This window comes from Caretta caretta, chromosome 3 (genome assembly GCF_965140235.1).
Source record: "Caretta caretta isolate rCarCar2 chromosome 3, rCarCar1.hap1, whole genome shotgun sequence".
NCBI lineage: Eukaryota > Metazoa > Chordata > Testudines > Cheloniidae > Caretta > Caretta caretta.
The window spans coordinates 179,863,334-179,888,947 of NC_134208.1; the positions used below are offsets into that span (position 1 = coordinate 179,863,334).

Below are 25,614 nucleotides of genomic sequence, written 5' to 3' on the forward strand. Positions count from 1 at the left end.
GCCATGTACATTGGCCAAACTGGACAGTCTCTACGTAAAAGAATAAATGGACACAAATCAAACATCAAGAATTATAACATTCAAAAACCAGTCGGAGAACACTTCAGTCTCCTTGGTCACTCGATTACAGACCTAAAAGTTGCAATTCTTCAACAAAAAAACTTCAAAAACAGACTCCAACGAGAGACCACTGAATTGGAATTAATTTGCAAACTGGACACAATTAACTTAGGCTTGAATAAAGACTGGGAGTGGATATGTCATTACACAAAGTAAAACTATTTCCCCATGTTTATTCCCCCCCCCCCACCCACTGTTCCTCACACGTTCTTGTCAACTGCTAGAAATGGCCCACCTTGATTATCACTACAAAAGTGATAATTTTTTTCTCTCCTGCTGGTAATAGCTCACCTTACCTGATCACTCTTGTTACAGTGTGTATGGTAACACCCATTGTTTCATGTTCTCTGTGTATATAAAATCTCCCCACTGTATTTTCTACTGAATGCATCCGATGAAATGAGCTGTAGCTCACGAAAGCTTATGCTCAAATAAATTGGTTAGTCTCTAAGGTGCCACAAGTACTCCTTTTATTTTTGCGGATACAGACTAACACGGCTGCTACTCTGAAACCTTTAAAAATAAAGAGTTTCAACTCCTGTTTCAGATTATATAAGGATCTTTTTAGCAAGGTTGAAACTGACTGAGGCCCTAAATATGCAAACACCTGAGTGATTCTGTGAGAAGTTCCATTAAATCAAAAGGACTTAAGCACACAACTAACTACTCACTTGTAAATGTTGGCAATATTGAACCGTGAGGCCTCTATCTTGCAAGCTGTTTCTGCCCCCCTGTGCCAAAGCAGACCTCCATTGTGTTCAGTGTTGTTGCTCTGCATAGGGTATACCCTGCAGGTCAGCTTTTGTTAGATTGGGGCCTTAATGACTATCGGGGGAAAGGGTGAAACTAACTGCACAGAATGCTGACAAATACACAAAATAAACGGGGGGAGGGAGGAATAGAGATGTTATTTGTTCTGTTAGTGTCTAACAGAAAGCTATTAGTTGTTACATGTAACTACTAGTAGGTACAAAATGTTCATACTAGTGTGATTCTCCAGCTGATAGTGCAAAAGATTACCCAGTAACTTTATGAAGATGATGTAGGAGGGTACAAGGGGTGGTGGTTTGTTTTGATGTAGGGGTGGAGGACTGTAAAGCTATATATGTGAAATTGATATTAAATATGATGTATTTGGAAGGCAGGGGACAAGTAGAGGGTTACTTTGTATTTACCTTTAGAGAATATTTTAAAACTATGAAGTTTTGAAATTTTGTGAGTGTGTAGTGGAATGGAGATGGGACCTGTGTGAGAGAGGAGTTTGATTGGGTGTGTGAATGGGACCTGCTTGTACATGAGAGAATAGTCGAACGGTGGAAGTGTCCTTTGGTGCAGAGAGGACTTGGGGTGTGTGTGAGGAGGACCTGTGTGCCTGGGGGGGGAGGAAGGAGGAGGGAATCTGTTGGGGGTATGTGGGTGCGTGTTGGGGGGACTGCATGCAGAAACTGTGTGTGTGTATGGGGGGGGGTGTATTCCAGTGGGGGAGAATGCCTGAACTGAACCTAGGGATCGTTGGGAGGAGGGGAGGCGAAGGTTAGGGATCGTTGGGAGGAGGGGAGGCGAAGGTTAGGGATCTGTGTATATGGTGGGGAGCTGAAGAGCAGCCCGTACCTGTATTGGGGGTATGTGGAGGGGTTCAGCGGTGGGATCTGGATTAATTTCTGTATAAACTCACGGGGGTCAGCTCAGAGCTCCCTGCTTCGGATGGGCCGCTGGTCAGCATCGCGCCCCCCCCCTCCGCAGCAGACTACATATCTGGAACGGGGAGGGCGAACAGCAGCTGCCACCGGCACGTCCCCTCTCCTGCCCCCTGCGGGCGGATGGTGGGTGCTTCCCTCCCCGGTCGGGGCACCGGCAGGACACGCTCCCTGCGCCCAGCGCTCACCTTGCCCGGCACCCCGCGGTGGTCGGTGCTGCCCTGCCAGAACCTCCTGCTGTAGCCCGTGATGTACCCGACCATCTTTTCCTCGTAGGGGAAATCCACCTTCCAGATGAGGGAGCCGTAACCGAACACCCACATGGTTCTCGCCCTGCCCACGTCCCGCCGGCCGGCAGCCGCCCCTGCCGGTCTCTGCTGCGCTTCCCCCAGACTAAGGGCAGAGCGGCCCCGGAGCGCGGCGTGTCGCACAGCGCCGCCTGGCAAAGCACCATGGGGCTTGTAGTGCCTGGGGCCCCCGGGCGCCTCTCGCCTGCCGGTGTCCCAGCCCTGCCCCGGCGCGGGCGGGCGGGCGCCCCCCGCTCGCTCCTGGGGCTGAGGCCACGGGCAGCGGCCACGCCACTGGCAGCCCGGTTGGTGCCGAAATGGACTACAACTCCCATCGTCCCTCTGGGTGCCGAGCCCCCCCCCCGCGTGCTGCCAAAGGGGCGGGGCTGGACAGGAGCGGGCGGGAGGGGGGAGTGGAGAGGCGGCGCGGCAGGGCTGGGTACAAGAATGACGAGTCAATGCAGTGGGTTCCCTGCAGATATTTTCTGTCGCCTGCATGTGAGACCGTTGTTTTCTAGGTTGTAGGCTATATGGTATAGCAAGTTCTAAGTAAGGGATTTCACGGGTCTTCTTTCTGCCCCTCTGCCGGACTCCTTGGGAGGCCCCGCATCTTGGTACCCATTTAAAGCCCGCCTTTCCCCTCTCTTGATGTAGAGAATGTCACTAACATCCAGGAGTGCAGTAGTTATGATTTCTTTAATTTGGGTAGTCAATTATTTTATGTCAACGTCCAAATTTCTTGGTCAAAGTATGGTCGAAGTCCATACTCCAGAGAACACCATAAAAAACGATGATAATTAATACAAAGATTTTGGGGTCCATTCAAAAGTGTCTGGTGGTTCAACTTTGGTCCACAGTCTGCCTCTTGACTACCCTGCTTTAACTGGTGGGACAGCTTTCAGCAGTGATCTAAATATCAAGTTTGCAGGTCCTTATTCTAAGCTAAGTTCCATCAAGTTTACTGTCTGCATGTATGTTTTTGGACAAGACACTTTTAAAATTACTTACTTGTTTGAGGTGCTGTGCACGGACTTAAGAAGTGGGATGGGGTCTTGTAAGTGTAGAGTTTTGCCTTGATGTGTTCATTAAAATTTTCTCTCTGTTATCATGTGCAGTATGCTGTCCCTTCATTTTCCCCTCCAACAGCAGAATTGTCTGTGCATTGTGTGTGTTTCTAAAAAAGGATGACTCCAGAGCATCTGAGACATCAGATGTGCTGGAGTCCTTTCCAAATGAGACATTATATACAAATTGAGATAATGTTTAGTGGCAATGTACTTATTTAAATAAGCAGTGTAATTTAGTGATTAGATCATCAGAGCAATTGGGAATAATGACTCAGTTCTGCTGCTGACTCATCATGAAGTTGCGTACATTAGGTTTCAGAGTAACAGCCATGTTAGTCTGTATTTGCAAAAAGAAAAGGAGTACTTGTGGCACCTTAGAGACTAACCAATTTATTTGAGCATAAGCTTTCGTGAGCTACAGCTCACTTCATCGGATGCATACTGTGGAAAATACAGAAAATGTTTGTTTTTATACACATAAATCATGGAAAAATGGGTGTTTATCACTACAAAAGGTTTTCTCTCCCCCCACCCCACTCTCCTGCTGGTAATAGCTTATGTAAAGTGATCACTCTCCTTACAATGTGTATGATAATCAAGGTGGGCCATTTCCAGCACAAATCCAGGTTTTCTCCCCCCCCCCCACATCCCCCCCAAACAAACCCACTCTCCTGTTGGTAATAGCTTATCTAAAGTGATCACTCTCCTTACAATGTGAATGATAATCAAGGTGGGCCATTTCCAGCACAAATCCAGGTTTTCTCCCCACTCCTCCTCCTCCCCCCCACACACAGTGGGTTTGTGTGTGGGTAGGGGGGTGGGGAGAAAACCTGGATTTGTGCTGGAAATGGCCCACCTTGATTATCATACACATTGTAAGGAGAGTGATCACTTTACATAAGCTATTACCAGCAGGAGAGTGGGGTGGGGGGAGAGAAAATCTTTTGTAGTGATAAACACCCATTTTTTCATGATTTGTGTGTATAAAAACAAACATCTTCTGTATTTTCCACAGTATGCATCCGATGAAATGAGCTGTAGCTCACGAAAGCTTATGCTCAAATAAATTGGTTAGTCTCTAAGGTGCCACAAGTACTTCTTTTCTTTTTGTGTACATTAGGGAAACTTTGCAAAAATGTCCCACTCTTTCTAATGGCAGTTCAGTTCCATTGCTGTTAGCAACATTGGAAAGCATAGTGTAGACAAGCTGCTGGGTTCAGATGGTGTTTTAGGGTTTGTCAACACAATGGGTTTGTTTCAGACTAACTGGCATTTTTTCAAATTAAAATGGACTGCATCCACACAACACAATTCTTCTGAATTAACTGGTTAGTTGGTGCAAACTGGATAATCCACTTTAATTCATTCCAAAATGAATTTCCATGTGGAATATTGTGTGTAGTTAATATGGAGTTTGTGTGGATGCATCAGTACTTCAGGTTAATTTTTCAGTCCTCCCACTGGTAGGACACTGCATTGTTTTACACCAGGACTGAACTGTCTGTTCACGGGTGTGCCCTCTGCTGTTCAGGGGTCATGATTACCAGATGTTACCTCCTTATTTAAATGCTGGCGTGCAGCCAGGAACGCTCTGATTGTGATTACACACTCCTGGAGCATTATACCAGTGCTATAGCAGCCATGCCTTGTGTGTCTGTGGGGGGCCATGCAGAGGTCATGGATTTTCTTGTGATCTGGGGAAAGGAACTGGTGCAGTCCTCCTTTAATAGTAGCCACTGTAATAAGAAAATATTCAAGTATATAGCTAACCAAATGACCAACTGGGGTCACTCCTTGGACTTGGCTCAATGCTGCAATAAAGGGAAGAAGCTCTATCAGAATTATAAAAAAATACCAAGGTCCGAACGAGGACCTTTGGCAGTGCTCCAACCACCTGCCCCTACTTTGAGGACTTTGAGGATAGGATTTTTACCATCTAGGCCATCATTGAAGCTCAATATGTGGTGGAGAACACCAAGGAGAATCTTGACTAGTACTCTGAAGTGGAGGATTCCCTGAAAGCTAGGATTTCTTTCCCATGCAAGACTCCAAGCCAGACCTGGAGGAACAGACTTCTGATACCCAGGCAGACACCAGACTGACAATTCTGAGGAGGGGACCTCTGCCTGTAAGTACTAAGTGCTATATTACAATAAAAATGTATAGGTCATTTTAACATATTGTTGTTCCAAGTGCCAATGGAAGCCACCAGTCTGGGTGGATGAGAGCTCAGCTTCTCATCCCCACTTCCCTTTTAATCAGTATGGTAGCTATGCCAGGGAATTCCAGCTCTGTAGGGATTATATCCCTGATATTTTCATTTCTCACAGCCATCTGCCACTTCATCTCCCTCGTGCTCCATCTCCCGGTCAACTGCCATGGTCTCCCAGGCTTCCTGCCCTGGTTAACCTAGGGGTGCCGTAGTAGTTTTTTTTTAAAAAAACAACCAAACAAAAAAACACAGCATATAATGCAGGCATGTTTATTGAAATGTCAATTACAGAAAAATAATGCAGCATAAAAATTATTTGTTTCAGAGTTTGATCAATGCCCTGAGCTTTCAGCTGTTGTAGCATTTTATGAGGTATAAAATGGAAGACAATAAATGCATAGAGATGCATAGGCCCTTGGCTAGCTGTAATCAGACCATCAGCATTGTTGACAATTACAGCAGAACTGTATTTAACAGTACACTTTGTGCATGTTGGCAGATGATTTTAAACAGAATTTAAGGCAAAGATAATACTGTATATTGGCAGAAACATTGAAAAGTAAACACACCCTTCTCAGGATTACTTCTGTGGGTAGCCTACCTCTTCCAGTCCTGCAGCATTTCTGGGGGTGAATTAAATCACTGCATAGATTTCTGGTTTGCTCATCCCCTTTTTCAAAAAGCCTCGTATCTGCCTCTGTATTAAGGTTGCATTGTCCAATGTTAGGATTGCCTGCAGAAGTGGACGGGCAGACAAAGCTGGCCCCTGCAAACATCCTAGCCCCTGTCCTCCTCAGCCCGTGTAGAACTCCAAATCCTTCTGCCCACCCCTAGATTCCTTGCCTCTGCAAACCATCAGTCCAAACCCCTGAAACTCTGCTGCCCACGTTAGCCAATCACAAGCAAGGCTCCTGTGCAAAGGGAAATTCAAGTGAAACACTTATCTCCCAGACTGGGAAGAGACTTGAAATAGCATTCCAGAAATGAGGAGAAAGAAGCATTTTATAATTGTTGCCCTGGAGACTTGAATCGCTTCAATAACTACTTGTTCTGTTTCTCAGCTCCACCTGCTTCTGCATCTGACACCCTATGGCCCCCAAGGACAGGACCATTGTCAACTGCAGAACACCTGATTAATCAGAAAAGGGAAGACCAAAGGCAAAATGTTTGGGGACTTTGTGACAGCATCCCAGAAGTGGGATAAGAAGACAGAGGAATAGTGGGAAATTCTTCTTTCAGAGAGACAGAAGGACAGAGGTTCTCCTTGCTGACAGAGACGAAGGCAAAAAACATGCATAGAGAGGGAGAGATGCTGAGACAGCTCCTGGAGCACATGCAAAACCAGACTGTCTTGACTGAGAACGTGTTGGCACAATGTTCTGCTACAGCACCACAATCCCAGCACACACATGTTCTGCAGCCCATGGAGAATAACGGGTACAGGAAGCAGCAGTACTCTTCCCAAAACTCAAGCCACGGGCATTTCCCTCTCCCCACCATACCACGGGAGTCTGGAAACAGTGCGTTCTGGGAACCCTCCTTCACCCTTACAATGACAAATGATAGTTTCTGCACACTCTCCACAACCCAAGGCAAAGCCACCATGCAGAAATCCTGCACCTACAGATGTTTGTGACAAGTGTAGCACAGAACTTTTTTCGAATGTGGTGCATATCTGCACCATAATGTTGCATAAAGCTTGCGATGTTTTGCATTGTTTTCACTGTTTTACGTTGTGGTTCATGTTGCAATGGCTAAAAATGCAGTTTTGTTCAATTAATGTTTTTGCTTGCACTGCTTGATGTTCAATAATGGTTATTTTTGACAAAAGTTCAATAAAGGTTCATAAAATACCACATATACAGTACACGTATCAAAATACTCTTCCAAAAAAGTACCACAAAGCATTTAAAAAGCAAAATAAACATCTGTTTAATTAAATCCCTACACACACAGTAATGAAACCATGCCGTAATTCAGCTCCTAGCCTCAAAGTAGGTGCATAGGGTGTCCCTGACCCTGTGGCCTTGACTATTTGCTGCAGTTTGCAGAGGGAGCCTATTAGCTATTCATAGTATCAGTCATGAAAGTGTCTGGACATCCACCTCCCACCCATCAGTGAGGCTCTCACAGATGTGCAGACCATAGCAAGCAATTGTCATATAGGATATATATTGCTCAGCAGTCTTCAGCCTCAGCCTGAGTTAGTGCCATCTCCCTCTCAGATCTCCAAACTCACAGTCCATTGTCATTCTTCAGTTACTCAGGGTATACAGTAGAACTGGTCCTTTCTCTTGTTCAAGTGTCCAGTAAAAAGCTTTATATATAAATCAGGGGATTAGAAAAATAAGCGGAGTCTCCAAGAATGCTGGGGGGAATCAGAATACTATTAAGGTCCATCGAGATCTCACAGCAACTTTTCCCTTAAATAAAATAAATGTGAGTTTTGAAAGATTCTAGTGTCATGGACCTTTCCAGACCACCCCATGTTAATATTGGTGAGCCTGCCACAGTGATCAACTGCACCATGGAGACGTACCCATTCTTTTAATGAAGTCTGAGCTCTGGGGGGTGATGAAAATGGATACAATACCTCACATCGGTGTTGCAAGACTTAAGCAATCAATGTACCCTAGTGATGCCAGCTTCAGAAACCTTGTGTTTTTTTTCTGTCATGCCCCCTTCTGTGCATTCTTCCGTGTTTCCTTTAAACCTCTTCTCAGAATTTATTTGCCAAGTCACCTCCTTTTCTTCTTCAAGTGATTGCTCATGTCAGTTCTAAGTAGGTGTGTGCGTGCTGCCTGCACGATCATTGGAAGGTTTTTCCACTAGTGGTACCTGTCGGGTCGACTGTGGAGCCCCCTGGAGTGATGCCCTTATGGTGGTGTATATAGGTTCCTGCTGACCTGCCGCCTCTTCAGTTCCTTACCACCAGTGATGGTCATTGGAGCTACTTCATTCTCTTGCTTCGCGCAAGTGCTTCTCATAGTGAACATTTATTCTTGTATATAGTTCTACTTAGTATAGTTTTTCTAGTGTTTTAGTTAGTTCATAGACTAAGTTTCTGTTGGGAGTTACTCCCCTGCTTTTCTCCCCCACTCCCTTCCGGGGACCGGGGCATGCCTCGGTCTCAAGGCTTCAAACCTTGTGGGTCATGCCAGAAGCCTATGCCCAGGGGAGACCCTCATGAGTCCGGCTTAAACTGCTTGGGGGAAGCCCACCAGACCTACAAGTGCAAGATCTGCAGGAGCTTCCACCCAAGGACTAAGAAGAAGAGAGACTTTAGATTTCAGATTCCCCTTATGGAGTCAGCTCTCTGTCCCCAGCCAGCTCAGACTGCATCAGGGTCCAAGCCCAGCACTTAGGTGTGCAGTGTATTGGTCTCAGTGAGGGAGACTGCAGAGCTGGCGAAGGACTTGGGGTCCAGAGACCCACGGCATCGTCACTCTCCAGCACTGAAGTTGAGTTTGGCGACCTCTTGGCACTGATCTTAATCACCAGTGCCACGTAAGAAGCAGAGAAGAGCCGAAAGGGGGCGCTTGCTGACGGTCTGAGCAGTGGAGCGCAACGGTGCCCGAGGAGTGCGTCCCATGTCGGGACACTCAGCTCCTGCTCAGGAACAGCCGGTATCGTCGACTCCGGCAGCCCAGGCAGAACCATGAGTCTGGTCCCATTGGACTCCCCGGGATGGGAAAGCCAAATGAAGGAGTTGGACATGCCATTCACTCCTGACACATTCGCCAGGAACCTCATAGACATGGCAACCCAGCACTTCCCAGTGCAAGCAGCACCAACAGCACTGGAACTGGCAGCACCAGCTCCATGCGGGGGGCGAGACTTTCCAAGGGCAAACCGGCCATGCTGCGGCACCAGTCGCCCTCTCCTTGGCACCGATCGCTGGCACCATCCTGCACAGCACTGCCGTGGAGTCCGAGGTCAGACTCGTCCTCCGAGTCAGAGCCGGAATCATACGTCTTCAGACACAGGTGGCACCGATCTCGTCGCTCCAGGCAAAACGAGATGCAACATCTCCCGATGATGCCCTGGCCACCACATTGGCAGGTGCCCGCTCAGTGGCTATTCTGGACCCCATGGGCATATCATCAAGCCCAGGGGCCAAGCTCCAGATCCCTTTTGATCACCTCGGACAGACGGTGCATATAGAGTGCGTCACAGAGGGAACCTTCAAAGGATTCGGAGCCCCACTCTTGGCTGGCATTGACGCCAGTGCTGTAGCCATCACCGTACCCAGCACCGAACCTGGTACTGAGTTTGCGGCTGGCACTGCATCTGCCACTGCACAGGGAGCACCAGCATGGGAGGACCTCTGTGAGTTGGAGGGTCAGGAGGACCCCATGCCAATGAGAGCTTCTTCATCCTTCTCCCCGGATGAGGCAGTAGCAGGCTCGTCTGCCTCTTTACTGGTTTTGGACAATAGAACCCGTCAGGAGCTTCTCAGAAGAGTAGCCCAAAATCTGGGCCTGCAAGCGGAGGAGTTGTCAGAAGAAACAGACCCTATGGTGGACATTCTGATGCCAGAAGGTCCTTCCAGGGTGGCCTTGCCATTCATCAAGACCATCCACAATACTACCAAGACCCTCTGGCGAACTCCTGCTTCCATTCTTCCCATGGTTAAAGGGATGGAAAGGAAGTACTTTGTACCCTCCAAGGGGTATGAATACCTTTTCACCCACTCTCAGCCGGGCACGCTGGTCATGGATGCAGCCAATGCCAAGGAAAGGCAGGATCACCAGGGCCCCACACCAAAGTCTAAAGAGGCAAAGAAGCTGGATCTCTTCGGCTGTAAGGTCTATTCCACCGGGGGGCTCCAGCTTCAAATTGCCAATCAGCAGGCATTTTTTAGCTGCTAGAGTTTTAACTCTTGTAACTCCCTGTCCAAGTTTAAGGAGCTACTTCCATCTGACTCTCGCTCCAACTTCAGGGCTACCCTAGAGGAAGGCAAGACCATTGCAAGGACTTCCTTACAGGCTCCAATAGATTTGGTGGACTCGGCCAACTGCACAATGTCCTCGGCCATTGTTATGTGGGGCAGCTCGTGGCTGTAAGTCTCGGGTCTCCCTCTGGAGGTCCAACAGACTATACAGGACTTGCCCTTTGATGGCTTGGGTCTCTTCGCAGAACAGACAGACTTTAGGCTCCATAGTCTCGAGGACTCTAGAGCGACCTTAAAATCCTTGGCGCTTCAAGCCCTGCAAAGGAAGTATTTTAAATCTCAGCCCCCACTTTGTTTCTACCCCTCTCAGCTGAGGCAAGACTACAACAGGAGACTGGGTGGGAGTAATAGGAGAAGGCCTCTGCAATCCTCTATCCAGGGCCAAGGCTTGGCAAGGCAGTTGCCGGCTCCCAAGAAAACCTTTTGAAGGTGCGGCCGGGGGCGACGTACCAGTCCATATCCTGGATTCTTCCCCTCCTTTTATGAACTATCTATCCCATTTCTACCATGCTTGGGCTCAAATAACATCAGATCGATGGGTCTTGAGCATGGTAGAATTGGGATATTCTTTCCAGTATTGTACCCTCCTAGCCACCTTCCCCATCCCTCTTCAGGGACCCTTCTCATGAGCAACTTCTAGTGCAGGAGGTGCAAATGCTCCTACAACTCGGGACAGTTGAAGAGGCACCTATCTAGTTCAGGATTCTATTCCCATTACTTCCTAATCTCCACGCCAAAGGAGGGCTCTGGCCTATTTTAGACCTGCAAAACCTCAACAGATTCATGAAGAAGCTGAAGTTTCGCATGGTCTCCATGGCTTTCATTATCCCCTCTCTGGATCTGGGGGACTGATACGCTGCCCTCGACTTGAAGGACACGTACTTCCAAGTGTCCATAATCCTGTCCCGCAGAGGGTTCCTTTGATTCGTGGTCAACACTGCCCATTATCATTTCACAATCCTCCCCTTCGGCTTCTCGGTGGCTCCGCAGGTGTTCACCAAGTGCATGGCAGTTGTGGCGGCCTTCCTGCGGAAGCGACAGGTGCAAGTTTTTCCATACGTGGACAACTGGCTTATCAAGGGCCAATCTCGGGTCCAAGTGGAGGACCACGTGAACCCGGTGCGCATGACGTTCCTCAGGTTCGGTCTTATTCTAAATGTGGCAAAGTCAACCGTAATCCCTACACAAAGGGTAGGGGCAGACTTGTCTGAAATTGTTCGGGCATATGGCTGCCTGCACGTATGTGGTACTGCATGCCAGGCTGTGAATACGCCCCCTTCAGGCGTGGCTAGCCTGAGTTTACGGGCCAAACTGAGACCACATAGACAGACTGGTCACCCTTACTCCTCAGGTTCTCGAATCCCTCTGATGGTGGCTCGACCCACAAGCAGTATGTGAAGGAATACCCTTCTCCACACCTTAGCCATCGCTGTCTCTAGTCGCAGATGCGTCGGCGATGGGATGGGGAGCGCACCTAGGTGAACTCAGGACTCAAGGCCTCTGGTCCCAGGTGGAACGTTCGCTGCACATCAGCGTCAGGGAGCTGTGGGCAGTTTGCCTCACTTGACAGACATCTCAAATCCATCTACATGGCAGATGTGTATCTGTACTGACAGACAAAAATATTCCAGCAATGTTTTATATACACAGACAGGGTGGTGCTCACTCCTCTCTCCTGTGCCAGAAAATCCTTAAGCTGTGGGACTTCTGCATCACCCACTTGATACAACTGGGGGCCTCGTACCTTCTGGGTTCACAAAATGAACTGGCCAATTGCCTCAGCAGGTTGTTTCACAGCCATGAGTGGTCCCTTCGCCCGGATGTCACCATCAACATCTTCCAAAGGTGGGCATCTCTCCAGATAGACCTGTTCATGACACAATACAATAGGAAGTGTCAACAGTTCTGCTCCTTCCTGAATTACAGCCTGGGCTCGCTCCCGGACGCCTCCATCCTGTCATGGAAAGGGCGCCTACTGTATGCATTCCCACCCTTCCCGCTCATCCACAAGGTCCGGCGAGAGAAAGAATAGTTAATCTTAATAGCACCAGCATGGCCACATCAGCACTGGTTCACCACACTGCTGGACCTGTCAGTGGATATGCCCATGACTTTGCCCCTGGTTCTGGACTCGATCATGCAGGACCACGGCTGCCTCTAGCACCCCAGCCTAGAGTCTCTCCATCTCACAGCATGGAAACTCCATGGCTGAACCCACTAGAACTTACCTGCTCAGACTCAGTTAGGGAGGTTCTCCTAGGCAGCAGGAAACCTTCCACTCATGCCACTTATCTGGCAAAGTGGAAGAGATTTTCCATTTGGTCCCTCCAGAAAGGTACTCCTCCATTGTAGTCCTCGATTCCCTTTATCATGGACTACTTCACCTGAAACAACAGGGGCTGGCAGTCTCGTCAATAAAAGTGCACCTGGTGGCAATTTTGGCTTTCCATCCCGGCTCAACGGGCCGCTCATTGTTCGCTAATCCTGTGATTGTCTGTTTCCTCAAGGGGTTAGACAGACTGTCCCCCCCAAGTAAAACAGCTGATGTCTCCATGGGATCTTAATCTGGTGCTCTCAAGGCTTATGGGCCCTCCCTTTGAGCCCCTAGCTACATGCTCGCTGCTCTACCTTTCTTAGAAAGTGGCGTTCCTAGTTCCTCATCAGCAAGGAGGGTGTCTGAGCTCAAGGCTTTGACATCCGAGCCCCCTTATACCGTGTTTTATAAGGACAAGGTAAATTGTGGCCGCACCCAGCTTTCCTCCCAAGGTAGTTTCGCAATTTCATGCAAATCAGGATGTCTTTCTGCCAGTGTTCTACCCTAATCCTCACGCCAATGACAGGGAATGTATGCTTCATTCCCTAGATGTCAGACGGGCATTAGCCTTTTACATCGAGCGAACAAAGCTGTTCAGAAAGTCGATGTAGCTCTTCATCGCTATTGCCAAAAGAATGAAGGGTCTCCCTGTTTCGTCCCAGAGAGTCTCTTCTTGGATCCTGGCCTGAATCAGAACGTGCTATGACCAAGCAAAGATTCCAGCCCAAGCTTTGGCAGCACACTCTACAAGAGTGTATGCTTCATCTGCAGCATTTCTGGCGCAAGTCTCCATTCAGGACATCTGCAGGGCAGCAACAAGGTATTCTGTCCACACTTTTATGTCTCATTATGCCATCACACAGCAGACTAAAGATGATGCTGCATTTGGTAGAGCTGTGCTACAGTTTGCAGCTTGGTGAACTCTGAACCCTCTTCTAGGGGACTGCTTGGGAGTCACCTACTTGGAATTGACATGAGCAATCACTCGAAGAAGAAAAAACGGTTACCTACCTTTTGTAACGGTTGCTCTTCGAGATGTGTTGCTCATGTCCATTCCAAGACCCACCCACCTCCCCTTTGTCAGAAAATCCGGCAAGAAAGAACTGAAGAGATGGTGGGTTGGCAGGAACCTATATACACTGCCATAAGGGCTCCACTCCAGGAGGCTCCGCGCCCGACTCAATGGGTACCACTATGGGAAAAACCTTCTGATGACTGTGTACATGGCGCGCACACACCTACTTGGAATAGACATGAGCAACACATCTCGTAGAACAACAGTTACGAAAGGTAGTTAACTGTTTTTTCTATATCACTGTTAAAAATCTCACTCTTGTCAAGTTGCTTACAAGAAGAAAGTTAATAATATAACTGACAAACAAGCTGTTAGGATATAGATATTCAGGCCTGTCTGTAAAGGCCTATACTCTAAGAATTTAGGTGTATTCTTATCACTTGGCTAGTGATAGAGGTATAAAAGAAAGAATCAAAACCACTGTCTGCCAGTGTAAGGGCCTTCTCTTATTGTGACAGTTTGTGGCCCTGTGCTTAGGCTCAGGCCTTTGGCTAAGCAGCAGAGGCAGCCATAAGCTGGGAAGCGACCGGTTACATCCTCACATTCCAAACTAGTCACATTGAAATAAGGTGCTATTGGGCTGTTATCAGAGTAACAGCCGTGTTAGTCTGTATTCGCAAAAAGAAAGGGAGTACTTGTGGCACCTTGGAGACTGGCCAGTTTGTTTGAGCGTGAGCTTTCGTGAGCTACAGCTCACTTCATCGGATGCAGTGAGCTGTAGCTCACGAAAGCTCATGCTCAGGTGGATTGGTTGGTCTCTAGGGTGCCACAAGTACTCCTTTTCTTATTGGGCTGTTAGGCACTATCAGGACAGGATTGTATTCCTATCACCTCCAGAGAAAGGGAAGTGCCTAGAAAATATAAAAGGAAACTTAGTTTGATAGCATCCTGTCTGGCAAGAACTCACTTATCAATAGCTGGGATGTGAAATCCTCACTTCTGTATTGTTTTGTCATTATAGTTCCCACTTTGCTGTTGTTTGTCTGTATAATCTCTGTTTGGTTCTGTGATTGTTCCTGTCTGCTGTATAATTAATTTTGCTGGGTGTAAACTAATTGAGGTGGTGGGATATAATTGGTTACATAATCATGTTACAATATGTTAGGATTGGTTAGTTAAATTTCAGGAAAATGATTGGTTAAGGTATAGCTAAGCAGAACTCAAGTTTACTATATAATCTGTAGTCAATGAGGAAGTGACGGGGGGGTGGGCATGTGGGTGTGTGAGATGGGAACAGGGAATGGGGGTAAGAAAATTGGAATCATGTTTTGCTAAAGGGGGAAATGGGAACAGGGAATGGGAGTAAGGAAATTGGAATCATGTTTGGCTAAGGGTAGGAATGGGAACAGGGACACAGGTGTAAGGCTCTGTGGTGTCAGAGCTGGGAAGGAGGATACTAAGGAAGGAAACTGGAATCATGCTTGCTGGAAGTTCACCCCAATAAACATCGAATTGTTTGCACCTTTGGACTTCGGGTATTGTTGCTCTCTGTTCATGCGAGAAGGACCAGGGAAGTAAGTGGGTGAAGGAATAAGCCCCCTAACACAAGCAATCTTATTTAATGGCATCATCAAGTTGTGCAAATATCTTACCTGAGTAACCTCATGTTCTTATTATTGTAACCCCTGTCTGTCTATCTGAGGTATATATTTTGCCCCCATTACTGTAATCATATAAAGGTATTTAAGATGTTGCTCTGCTCAGCATTGCAAGACCTAAATGATGTAGACTGCTAAGTCTCCATGACTAAGTCACTTTTTGAAATAGGACATAACTGTCTAAGGCTATGTCTACACTACCCTCCGGATTGACACTCCAGGGATCGATGCACTGGGGTCGATTTAGCAGGTCTAGGGAAGACCCACCAAATCGACAGCAGATTGTTCTCCAGTCGACCCCAATATTCTACTCCGAACGATAAGAGTAAGGTAAGTCGACGGCAGAGTGTCTCCTGTTGACCCAGTGTAGTTTGGACCCTGTGGTAAGTTGACCTAAGCTACGTTGACTGCAGCTATGTTATTCACATAGCTGGAGTTGCGTAACTTAGGTCAGCTTACCGCAGTAGCGTAGACATAGCTTCAATCACTTTAAGCTTTGCAGTGATGAGCAGAGCATGCCTTAACTACTTTTTAAAAATCTGGGCATGAGCACCTCACAGTCTATAATGTATTCATCCTCACAATACCCCTCTGAGGCAGCGAAATACGATAGTGTACGGAGACTAAGGCCTGGTCTACACTAATGAGATAAGTCGATCTAAGTTACGCTAGTTAAGTTATGTAACTTAAAGTGACATAGTTTAGATTGACTTACAGAGGTGTCTACATGACACTCTTCCATCGATATAGCTTCTGTCTCTTGGGAAAGTGGAGTACTGAAGTTCATGGGAGAGCACTCTCCAACTGATTTATTGTGTCTTCACCAGACAGGCTAACTCAATGCCTGCTGCATCGATCACAGCAGCCAGATTTAGCCCGCACTGAAGACAAGCCCTAAATGATTTGCCCTAGGTCACATGGGAGGTCTGTGGCAGAGCAGGGAATTGAATCTCATTTTTTGAAGTCTAAAGCTTGGTCTACACTGGGGGGATGGATCTAAGATACGCAACTTCAGCTACGAGAATAGCGTAGCTGAAGTCAACGTACTTAGATCTACTTACCGCGGCGTCTTCACGGTGGTGAGTCGACTGCTGCCACTCCCCCCTCGACTCTGCTTGTGCCTCTCATAGTGGTGGAGTACAGGAGTCGACGGGAGAGTGCTCGGAGATCAATTTATCCGGAGATCGATTTATCATGTCTAGACTAGACGCGATAAATCGACCCTCGATAGATCAATCGCTACCCGCCAATCCGGCGGGTAGTGTAGACCTGGCCTTAGGCTAGCACCCTAGCCACCTGACCATCCTGCCTTACCCTCACCTATTTTCCCTGTATCACCTGTTTCATGTCTGTATATCTGCCTTGATTCTGCAATCAGATTCATGCAGAGCCTGACTGAAATCTGTAAGGTGCTACATGGGTAGAATGGTCGGTCTGTGCACCTCTAATTGCAGGATCAGGCCAAAGGTTTGTAGATTCTTTTGGCCCAAGGACTGTGTCTTTACTTGTTAATATGAAGTATGTCTTGAGCGTTCAAAATAGTAATTTGTAAAGCACTTGAGAACTGGTATCTTTCATTCAAGGATAAGTGCAAAGTACGTATTATCTAGGGATGGTGTCAGGATACATCAGTTTCAAAACAATTTGAAGAGAGACTTTAAATGTCACTAAAATACAAAGCAAAATTTTACCTCACAGGATGGCAATAGTGTAAATACTGCCTAAAATTAACCCAAAAGGGAGTCCCCATTAGATGAATTAAACTGGGCCGGCCTGACAATCTTGACTCGGATTTTAAGAATATGTTGTCTGTTGTAATTATAGACTTGCTGGACTAATAGTAACTTTTTTGCCCTCTATTCTCAGAGAGAGCTGTGGAAGGATGGATTTCACAGAGGCCTATTCAGACAGATGCTCCAGTGTTGGACTTGCAGCAAGAGAAGGAAATGTCAAAAATTTGAGGAAGCTAATTAAACAGGGATACAGCGTTGATGTTCCTGATAACAGAGGGTGGATGCCAATCCATGAAGCAGCATTTCACAACTCCAGTGAATGTCTGAAGCTGTTAATTAATGCAGGTAAGGAAAACTTGATTCAAGATGAGGCAAGTTATTTTTATTTTCCCTGTTCACTTCCCCTAGAATATACTGTAATATAAGATAAACCAACCTCATTCACTTTCTGATTTCTTTTGTGAATTTAAATGTGGTTAGGGTGAGAAAAAAAATGATGAAAATGGCACCTTTCTGCTCAAGGGTAGGAATACTCTGTGGGTGTCTTTGAAATATATATGCTTACTTTTCTGGAAATTTTTTTTTTCTCTACTGTTAAGCACTGCTGAGCGAATTCTGAGATCCCAAGTGGAGTTTGCAGTGCTGAAGTAGTAATTATCTTATTATATTACATACAAAAATCATGTTAAAAGAATGTTATTTAGGTTGCAAAGTCAAGCACTCATAAATTAGGAAATGCCAAATTTAAGGTTGTCCGAGTAGAGCTCAGATGGAACAGGAAATGCCAAACATTCTATTCAAGTGGGGTTTAGAGCCCAGGCTTTCCTTATCTCATGGACCAGGGATGGGCAAACTTTTTGGCCTGAGGGCCACATTGGGGTTCTGAAATGGTATTAAATTGCTCCCCATAGGAATGTGCTACTTACAGCTGCCAGTCCTGGTGCTCTGAGCAGCACGGTAAGGGAGTGGGGAGGTTGGATTAGGGGCAGGGAGTCCGGGGGGGGGGGCAGTCAGGGGACAGGGAACAGGGGTGGTTGGATAGGCATGGGAGTCCCAGGGAGTGGGGTGTGGATAGGGGTCGGGGCAGTCGGGGCCGGGAGCAGGGGGGATTGGTTAGGAGGTGGGGTCCCGGGGGGGCAGTTGGGGCGGGGGTTCCGGGGGCGGCAGTTCGGGGACAAGGAGCAGGTGGGGCTTTGGCTTAGTCTTTGAACACAGCAGTCAGGGTCGGGGGTTCTGAGGGGCACAGTCGGGGCGGGAAGTGGGAGGGGGCGAATAGGTGGTGGGGGCCAGACTGAGGAGGCACAGCCTTCCCTACCTGGGTGTAGTGTATTAAATTGCTCCCCGTAAGAATGTGCTGCATACAGTGTACTACTTAGGGCTGCCAGTCCCGGGGAGCAATTTAATACACTACACCCCCAGCAGGAGCTCGCAGCCCTGCTACCCAGAGCACGGTGGCACGGCGAGCTGAGGCTGCAGGGGAAGGGAGACAGCAGGGCCAGGGACTAGCCTCCTCGGCCGGAAGCTCAAGGGCCGGGCAGGACGGTCCCGCGGGCCGTAGTTTGCCCCCTCTGTCATGGACTCTGGTGTACATGTACAGCATTAATGATCATACTAGGCCTAACTTGGGCTACAGGCAACTTTGTTATTTCGACCTAATGAGCCTGTCAGTCCCCAGTAACACTAACTGTCCTACCTGATGTGAGCTCCCAGAATAGAGGTCAGATCTTACATCTGAGCCCAGCATCATTACATTTGATAGTGTGGATGCTGTCTGGTTAACTACCATTGGAAGAAGCTGTTCAGCTGAAGTCCAGAACATATTGGTGCATAGCCAAGGCCCTCATTTTCAGGGAATGTATTGATCTTTATTACAAAAACTAAAGAACAGGTGAAAATGGGTGTAAAAAATTAATTTCAACAGTTTTCTGGATGCAAATATCAGGGTTAATACTGGGGGAATGGGAAGACAGAAAAAAAAAACCCAAACAAACAGAGAAAAGTATAAGAGTACTTCTGACCCAGCTCCCTGTTCTGGAAAGAGAGATGACAGCTCGGTAACTTCAGAATTGGGAGTCAAGTCCAGGGGATTGCCTGACCTATCTGCCATCTTTCCTTTTGGAGCAGGGTCTGGGGAGTTCCAGCACTTCCTATTTTTAAGACTCAAGCACTGACATCCATAGGGTGACCAGATGTACCAATATTATTGGGACTGTCCCAATACTTGGGGCTTTGTCTTATAAAGGGAATCTATTACCCGCCCCCCCCCCCCCCATTGCTTCCCCATCCTGATTTTTCACACTTGCTATCTGGTCACCCTAGAAATACACATACACACATGTGCATGTGTACCTTCCACTGCGTTGCCTTACTTTAATAGTCTTACATTTACATTTAGACTAATTTATTAGTAACATAAACACATCTACCTAGTATAATATATTGGGATTTTTTAAAACATAATCAGTATTCTCATGTACTTTTGTGGTTCAGAATTAGTGTGAAAACTGGTAAAAACCTAATAACTTTTGTAAAACCTGGGAATTTTTGGTAAAAATGGTAAATACCAAAAATGAAGGGCCTTGTGCATAGCAGAAAAGACTTGCTAGGCTGACCTATGAACTAAATGGAAGAGGTATTTGGGCAGCAGAACTCCACCTGACTCCCTTAGGAGCCTTGATTCCCATGGTTCAGGACTATCTGCTATCCCTAAAGCATTCAGGGCTATACATCAGCTGCATAAGGGTACAATTAATAGCAAAATCAGCTCATCGTCCTCTCATTCAGGGTCACACACTACTGTTTCCCACCCTACTGTTGCTAGATTCTTCAAGGACCTCACTCATGTTTCCTCCAGTCTGGGAGCTCCCTCCTTCCTGGAACCTCAGTATAATTTTAGTTAGTTTAATGGGGACCCCTTTTTAGCCCTGAGCCGCTTGCTTTTCATACCATTTATCTATTAAAACTGCCTCTTTAGTTGTTATACATCAGCTCAAAGGGTACGGGAAATTCAGGCCCTCATGGGTAGCCTTCCTTACATTGATTTCAGAGTAACAGCTGTGTTAGTCTGTATTCGCAAAAAGAAAAGGAGTACTTGTGGCACCTTAGAGACTAACCAATTTATTTGAGCATAAGCTTTCGTGAGCTACAGCTCACTTCTGATGCATCCGATGAAGTGAGCTGTAGCTCACGAAAGCTTATGCTCAAATAAATTGGTTAGTCTCTAAGGTGCCACAAGTACTCCTTTTCTTTTTGCTTCCTTACATTGTTACATAAAGACAGTGACTCACCCTAAGTTCTTACCAAAAGTTGTCTCAGATTATCATTTAAATTATGTGATTCACCTGCTGCTTGTCTTTCCCAAGCCTCACTCAAACCAAGGGGAAGCCAAACTGCACCCCTTAATGTGGTTAGTGCTCTCTTATATTACTTCAACAGAAAAGACCCTTCAAGAATTCTCCAGGCTGTTTGTAGCATTTGCAGATAGGGTGAAAAGACAGACAATATCTATCTAAAGATTGTCTAGATCAGTGTTTCTCAACCTTTTTGATACCAGGGTCTGGATTGCTGTGTCAGAGGGATCTTAGGGACTGGCGCCGGTCCACAGACCGGTCATTGAGAAACATTAGTCTAGATCAGTACGGCAGTGTTTGTGTCAAACTTTCTAGAGGGACCAGTGAGCTTTCCCACTAACCTCCTGGGTTCCAATGCCACTCACCCAAATTCGGCCTGGCTGTCCCTCCATCTGATGGCATTGTGACTTGGCACAGAAGGTCGCAGTGCCCACCCGCACTCTGATGCTGAAACTGAGAATTACTGCCCAGAAACTTCGCAGATATTTAGATGTATGTGCTTTTAAAAGGTTTCCTAGCCTGTGCACGGTTAGACAGCAGAATCAAAGGACTGATTCCTTTACTGAGATCAATGTATTAATGGCCCCAGTTCCACCTAGATTACAATGGAACATCCCACTTTATAAATGAGGGTGATGGAAGACTCCCAAGTTTTAAAAAAATAAAGCTGAGGGGAGGGAGGGCTGATTCAAAAAAGGCTGAGATCCCCTGGCCTAGACTGTATTAAATCATGCTGAGGGATAGGTAGTTTAGATCCACCCATGCTAGTTAGAATTAATTCCACCAGGGCTCAGGCAGCTTCTGCAGCTTCTTTGGAAAGGAACCTTTTTCTTATATTTTCAGGGCAGCTATGTGGGATGCAGTTTACACTTTCAGCCAACACTATTCCTTAATTGAAACCTCAAAAAACTGATGCCTGCCTTGGCCAAGCTGTCCTGTAGTCATTATTTAAATAGGACTTCTAATACCAACCTCCTGACTATGAGGTCTTGCTAGTCATCAGAAGTCAAATCCATGTGGACAGTCACTCAGAGAAGAAACAGTTACTTACCTTACAATAACTGTAGTTCTAGAGAGGTATTGTCTGCATTGATTCTACATGGATTCTACAACCTACCCTTGTTCTCTGCTACCACGGTGTCATATACCAACTGGATTGTGTCTGGATTGTGTTTTGGTGAAGGAAGTAAGGGATGGTTGAGTCTGCTTCACCCTTTGTGCCCTTGGGTGGGGGTTATGAGGGGATTCAAGGCACAGGAATCCTGTAAGGTAAGTGACTGTCCTTTTTAGAATTTCATGTTAGAAAAATCTTTTTTAATTCTCCTTATTCTTAGCTCCATCTGATAACTACATAAAATCAAAGACATTTGAGGGTACATGTGCATTACATCTTTCTGCAAATCATGGATGTTTGGAAAGCGTCAATGTTCTCTTGGAGGCAGGAGCTGAGACTAATGACGTTACTTATGAAGAAACTACTCCACTATTCCTAGGTGATGTATATATATATCTTTTAAAATCAGACAATGCTGGATATGTACGAAAAAGTCATGGTATTACCCCACAATTCTTTCATTGTCCCCCAAGTTTCATATTTTTTTGTGGCCTGTATAGTGGTGTGCCTTTGGTTCTGAGATGCAAACGTTGCTGAAAACTTCTTTAATTTTTCTCTTTTTCTATCTCAATGCATCTGCTTCAAACAATGTTTTTAAAGGGAACCCACAAAGTGGAAAACTTTTTATTTTATCTCTTTTTTGTTTCTTTGAAATATAAACAAGGACTGGAAGTTGTATGACTTTTAAATGTAAGTCTTCTTTGTTTTGTTTTATTCCTGCCTACTCTTACATTAGAAATTCAGGTCTGTCCACTCTTAGTCCTAGAAGACGTGTGCATGTTTGTTTATACTATTAGCATACTGATATTTCTGGATTATGCTGGGGTTGTTGGCAAAAATTTCCTGTCTTTAAATTGTTAACTTCAGTGCAGCTCCAAGCCAAAATCCTTACAGCTGCCAGCATTTTTAAACAATCTATTGATTAGACCTTTCATAAGCTGAGTTGGACAACATGGTATTAAAGAGTCAGTGGCTGTGGGAGCCTTGTCTATGATAGTGCTCCTACTGTCAATATTAGTTGTGGCGTTAGCAATGGCAGGACATTTTTGCTAAAAAAAAATCCATACCATACACAAAGCCAGATGACTAGAGGACTAGTAAAACTTATGAGCTCATAGGAGTAGGAGAGCAAAACTTGAGCAACTGACAGGGGAATGGATTTTTAGTCAGCCCTTTGAAAAACATATTTTATTTTATTTTGACACTACCTGACTCAAATGTTTGATAAGTAATTGGGAGGAAATATTTCTCTTTGTGAAAGGTTCTGCAAATTCGCTTCTTCAGTTGAGAGCTGTTCCTGTTCCAGTCTGCCACAGAGTCCTGCAGAAAAACACAGAAGAGAGAGCTCGATAATCTTGATATTTCTAAATTTAGGAAAAAGCCCACCCTAAGGAAGGGGTCTTCAGCCATTCCTTGCAATCTGCAACTATGATTTTGCCCTCTTTAGATTACGTTATTACTTACATTCACAACTCACATGCCTCTTCAGTCTCCACATGGAACATGCAACCTTAACTCTGACCACAAACACCAGCTATTGAAAAAACATAACATTCCATACTTCTTCACTTACATCAGCTAAATAAAACAATTAGAAATATTACAAATGGAAACTTCCCAAAATGATAAACACTATTACAGACTATTTCCACTTAAAACAATTCTTTCCATTTACCATACTGTAACACAACACTTAAATATAGCTCTCAATTAAAAAAAAACTCCATTGTCATACACACTAACCAGCTGCTTCCACAAACACCAATTCAATATTCTGAACAATTGTAAATCATCCATTTTAAACCATTCAGCATGGTTGCAGTTAAAAGTTGCATGTTTTGTGTGGAAGTGGAGGATGGAGGCACGTATGCTATGATGTGGGTGTGGCAACATGGAAAAGGTGAAATCATGACTATAAATTGCAAGGGATAGTTGAAGTGTCAGGGCTTGATCCTGCACCATTGAAGTTGGGAACAGGATCAGACCATTAACGTGGGATTTCCTGGCTTTTCATGTTTGCGTTGGTGGAATATGAACTTGAGCAACTGTTACTACAGTAACTCCTCACTTAAAGTCGTCCCGGTTAATGTTGTTTCATTGTTACGTTGCGGATCAATTAGGAAACATGCTCGTTTAAAGTCATGCAGTGCTCCCTTATAACGTCGTTTGGCAGCCGCCTGCTTTGTCCACTGCTTGCAGGGAGAGCATCCCATTGCATCTCGCTGGTGGGGGCTTGGAACCAGCATGGACCGGCAGCCCCCCATCAGCTCCCCGCTCCCCTAAGTTCCCTGTGCAGCAGCCGCCCAGCAGGGTATCAATTGCTGGCAGTTCAGCTGTCCCCCCCGTTCCCCCTTCGCCATGTGCTGCTCCTGCCCTCTGCCTTGGAGCTGCTTGCTGGGGGGGGGAGGAGAGGGGGGCTAATGTCAGGGTGTCCCCCTGCTCCTGCACCCCACTTACTCCATCTCCATAGAGCAGGGGGACACACATGACAGGGCTTAGGACAGAGGGAGTTTCCTGGCAGCAGCGGAGGTCTCAGCTTTGCTGATTAACTTAACAAGGTAGTGTACTTACGAGTGGTGTCAACGTACTTAAAGGGGAAATGCGCTTCTCTCTCTCTCACACACAGGGTGTGTGTCTCTGTCTCTGTCTGCCATGCTGTCTCCCTTCCCTCCATTCCTGCTGCCTTGTAGAGTGTGAGGCTACATTAACAACGAGTTAACCCTTGAGGGCTCAGCCAATTGCTAGTTCATCATTTAGCAGTAAGGTGTTCCCTGGGAAATATCCCACCCTCTGACTCCACCACCTCAACCAAGCTTCACAGTCGTCATTGCTGTGTACAGTATTAAATTGTTTGTTTAAAACTTATACTGACTCTGTGTGTGTGTGCGTGTATGTGTATATATTATATACACATATGTAGTCTTCTGTCTGGCAAAAAAAAAATTTCTTTGAAACCTAACCCCCCCCCCCATTTACATTAATTCTTATGGGGAAATTGGATTTGCTTGAAGTTGCATTTTTCAGGAACATAACTACAACGTTAAGTGAGGAGTTACTGTAATTATTTTTCGTGAAGATATTTGTTTTATTTATATTCCTCAATCAGTCTGGGATATGTTTTCCACTGAATCAGAGATTCTTTTTTGCCTACTTTCATCAGTATTGAAAATTGTGGAAGATCTGACATTTGCAAGTAGCGATAATCTATTCATACTTATTTTTTTCCTGCCATCTTTTGTTGTTTTGCTTTTCTGTATGTCATTGATTTCTTTATTTTGCTTGTGTTAATTGTGAGTTCCATTCTTCAAATGATGCACCCTTGTAGGGAAATTTCATTATCTCTTGAAAGTAGTTATACATATAAATTCTCTCTGTATTTGTAAGAGAATCAAACTGTTCACATACTGAAGGGAGTAAATTTTTTTTCTTTTTCAATTGGCACTTACTGGTGGATGGTTATGGTTTTAGTAAACAATGTGCAGTGTCAGTACCACAGAAAAAATAAACATTTACTCTTGTTAAATGATTGGTTTGCTCCTGTGTTTTGAAATGTTAAAGATTATTTTTGACTTTGTAAGCCTGTAGAGTGTTTTAGTGGTCTTCTGGGGTAAAAAATTGCCAATGCACTGAATTGTAAATTCTCACTGGATTTGGAGGATGAATATTTTTCAGGTTTGTTGTACATCCATAATTTAACAAGAGTTAAGTTTGTTCATCACTTGTGAGTCAGCATCAGTTATCGCTATGCTCAAATTCTCTTCTCTGATAAAATGGCTGTAACTTGAATTACAGGACATTTGCCATAATAGGACCTCTAAAGTCTGATTTGTTGTTTTATGGCCAGTTATTAGAGTTGGATAAGTTAAAAGCCTTATTGCCTCTTAGTTGATTCTGAAACCAGGTTTTTAAACTTGTCAGAAAGCTGAGGCTTTTCATCCCTGTTACAACCTGTGTACGTTCGGTTATATTATTAGCATACTAATTAGAAAAATAATTTAGTATTCTGAGGCATTTCTTAAGAATACATGCAAATGGAGAAGTGATTACAATAACATCATTAGAACTTAACAAACACAATATTGTCTGGCAAGTG

At 45.6% G+C, this 25,614-nt stretch overlaps 3 protein-coding genes across 5 annotated transcripts in view; 2 read left to right on the top strand and 1 right to left on the bottom strand.

Moving 5' to 3' along the window:
- CHAC2 (ChaC glutathione specific gamma-glutamylcyclotransferase 2) overlaps positions 1-2,379 on the bottom strand; it is a 31,701-nt gene extending 29,322 nt beyond the window's left edge. Inside the window, exon 1 of the mRNA XM_048842886.2 lies at positions 2,006-2,379. Coding sequence (XP_048698843.1) covers positions 2,006-2,140 — 135 coding nt within the window. The 5' untranslated portion in view covers positions 2,141-2,379. The remainder of the gene's footprint in view (positions 1-2,005) is intronic.
- ASB3 (ankyrin repeat and SOCS box containing 3) overlaps positions 1-25,614 on the top strand; it is a 133,027-nt gene that overhangs the window by 39,591 nt on the left and 67,822 nt on the right. For all 3 annotated transcript variants that reach the window (XM_048842870.2, XM_048842869.2, XM_048842871.2), the window contains 2 exons: positions 17,191-17,402; positions 21,742-21,900. In XM_048842870.2, the coding sequence (XP_048698827.2) occupies positions 17,207-17,402; positions 21,742-21,900 (355 nt within the window). In that variant the 5' untranslated portion in view covers positions 17,191-17,206. The remainder of the gene's footprint in view (positions 1-17,190; positions 17,403-21,741; positions 21,901-25,614) is intronic.
- On the top strand, positions 5,126-13,766 carry LOC142071637 (uncharacterized). Its single transcript, XM_075127154.1, has 2 exons — positions 5,126-5,299; positions 6,445-13,766. The coding sequence occupies exon 2, from the start codon at positions 9,475-9,477 to the stop codon at positions 10,252-10,254; it is 780 nt and encodes a 259-aa protein (XP_074983255.1). The 5' UTR covers positions 5,126-5,299; positions 6,445-9,474; the 3' UTR covers positions 10,255-13,766.

What these genes read in the sequence shown, in the direction of transcription:
- LOC142071637 (XM_075127154.1), top strand. Translation starts at nt 9,475, where the DNA reads ATGGGCATATCATCAAGCCCAGGGGCCAAGCTCCAGATCCCTTTTGAT.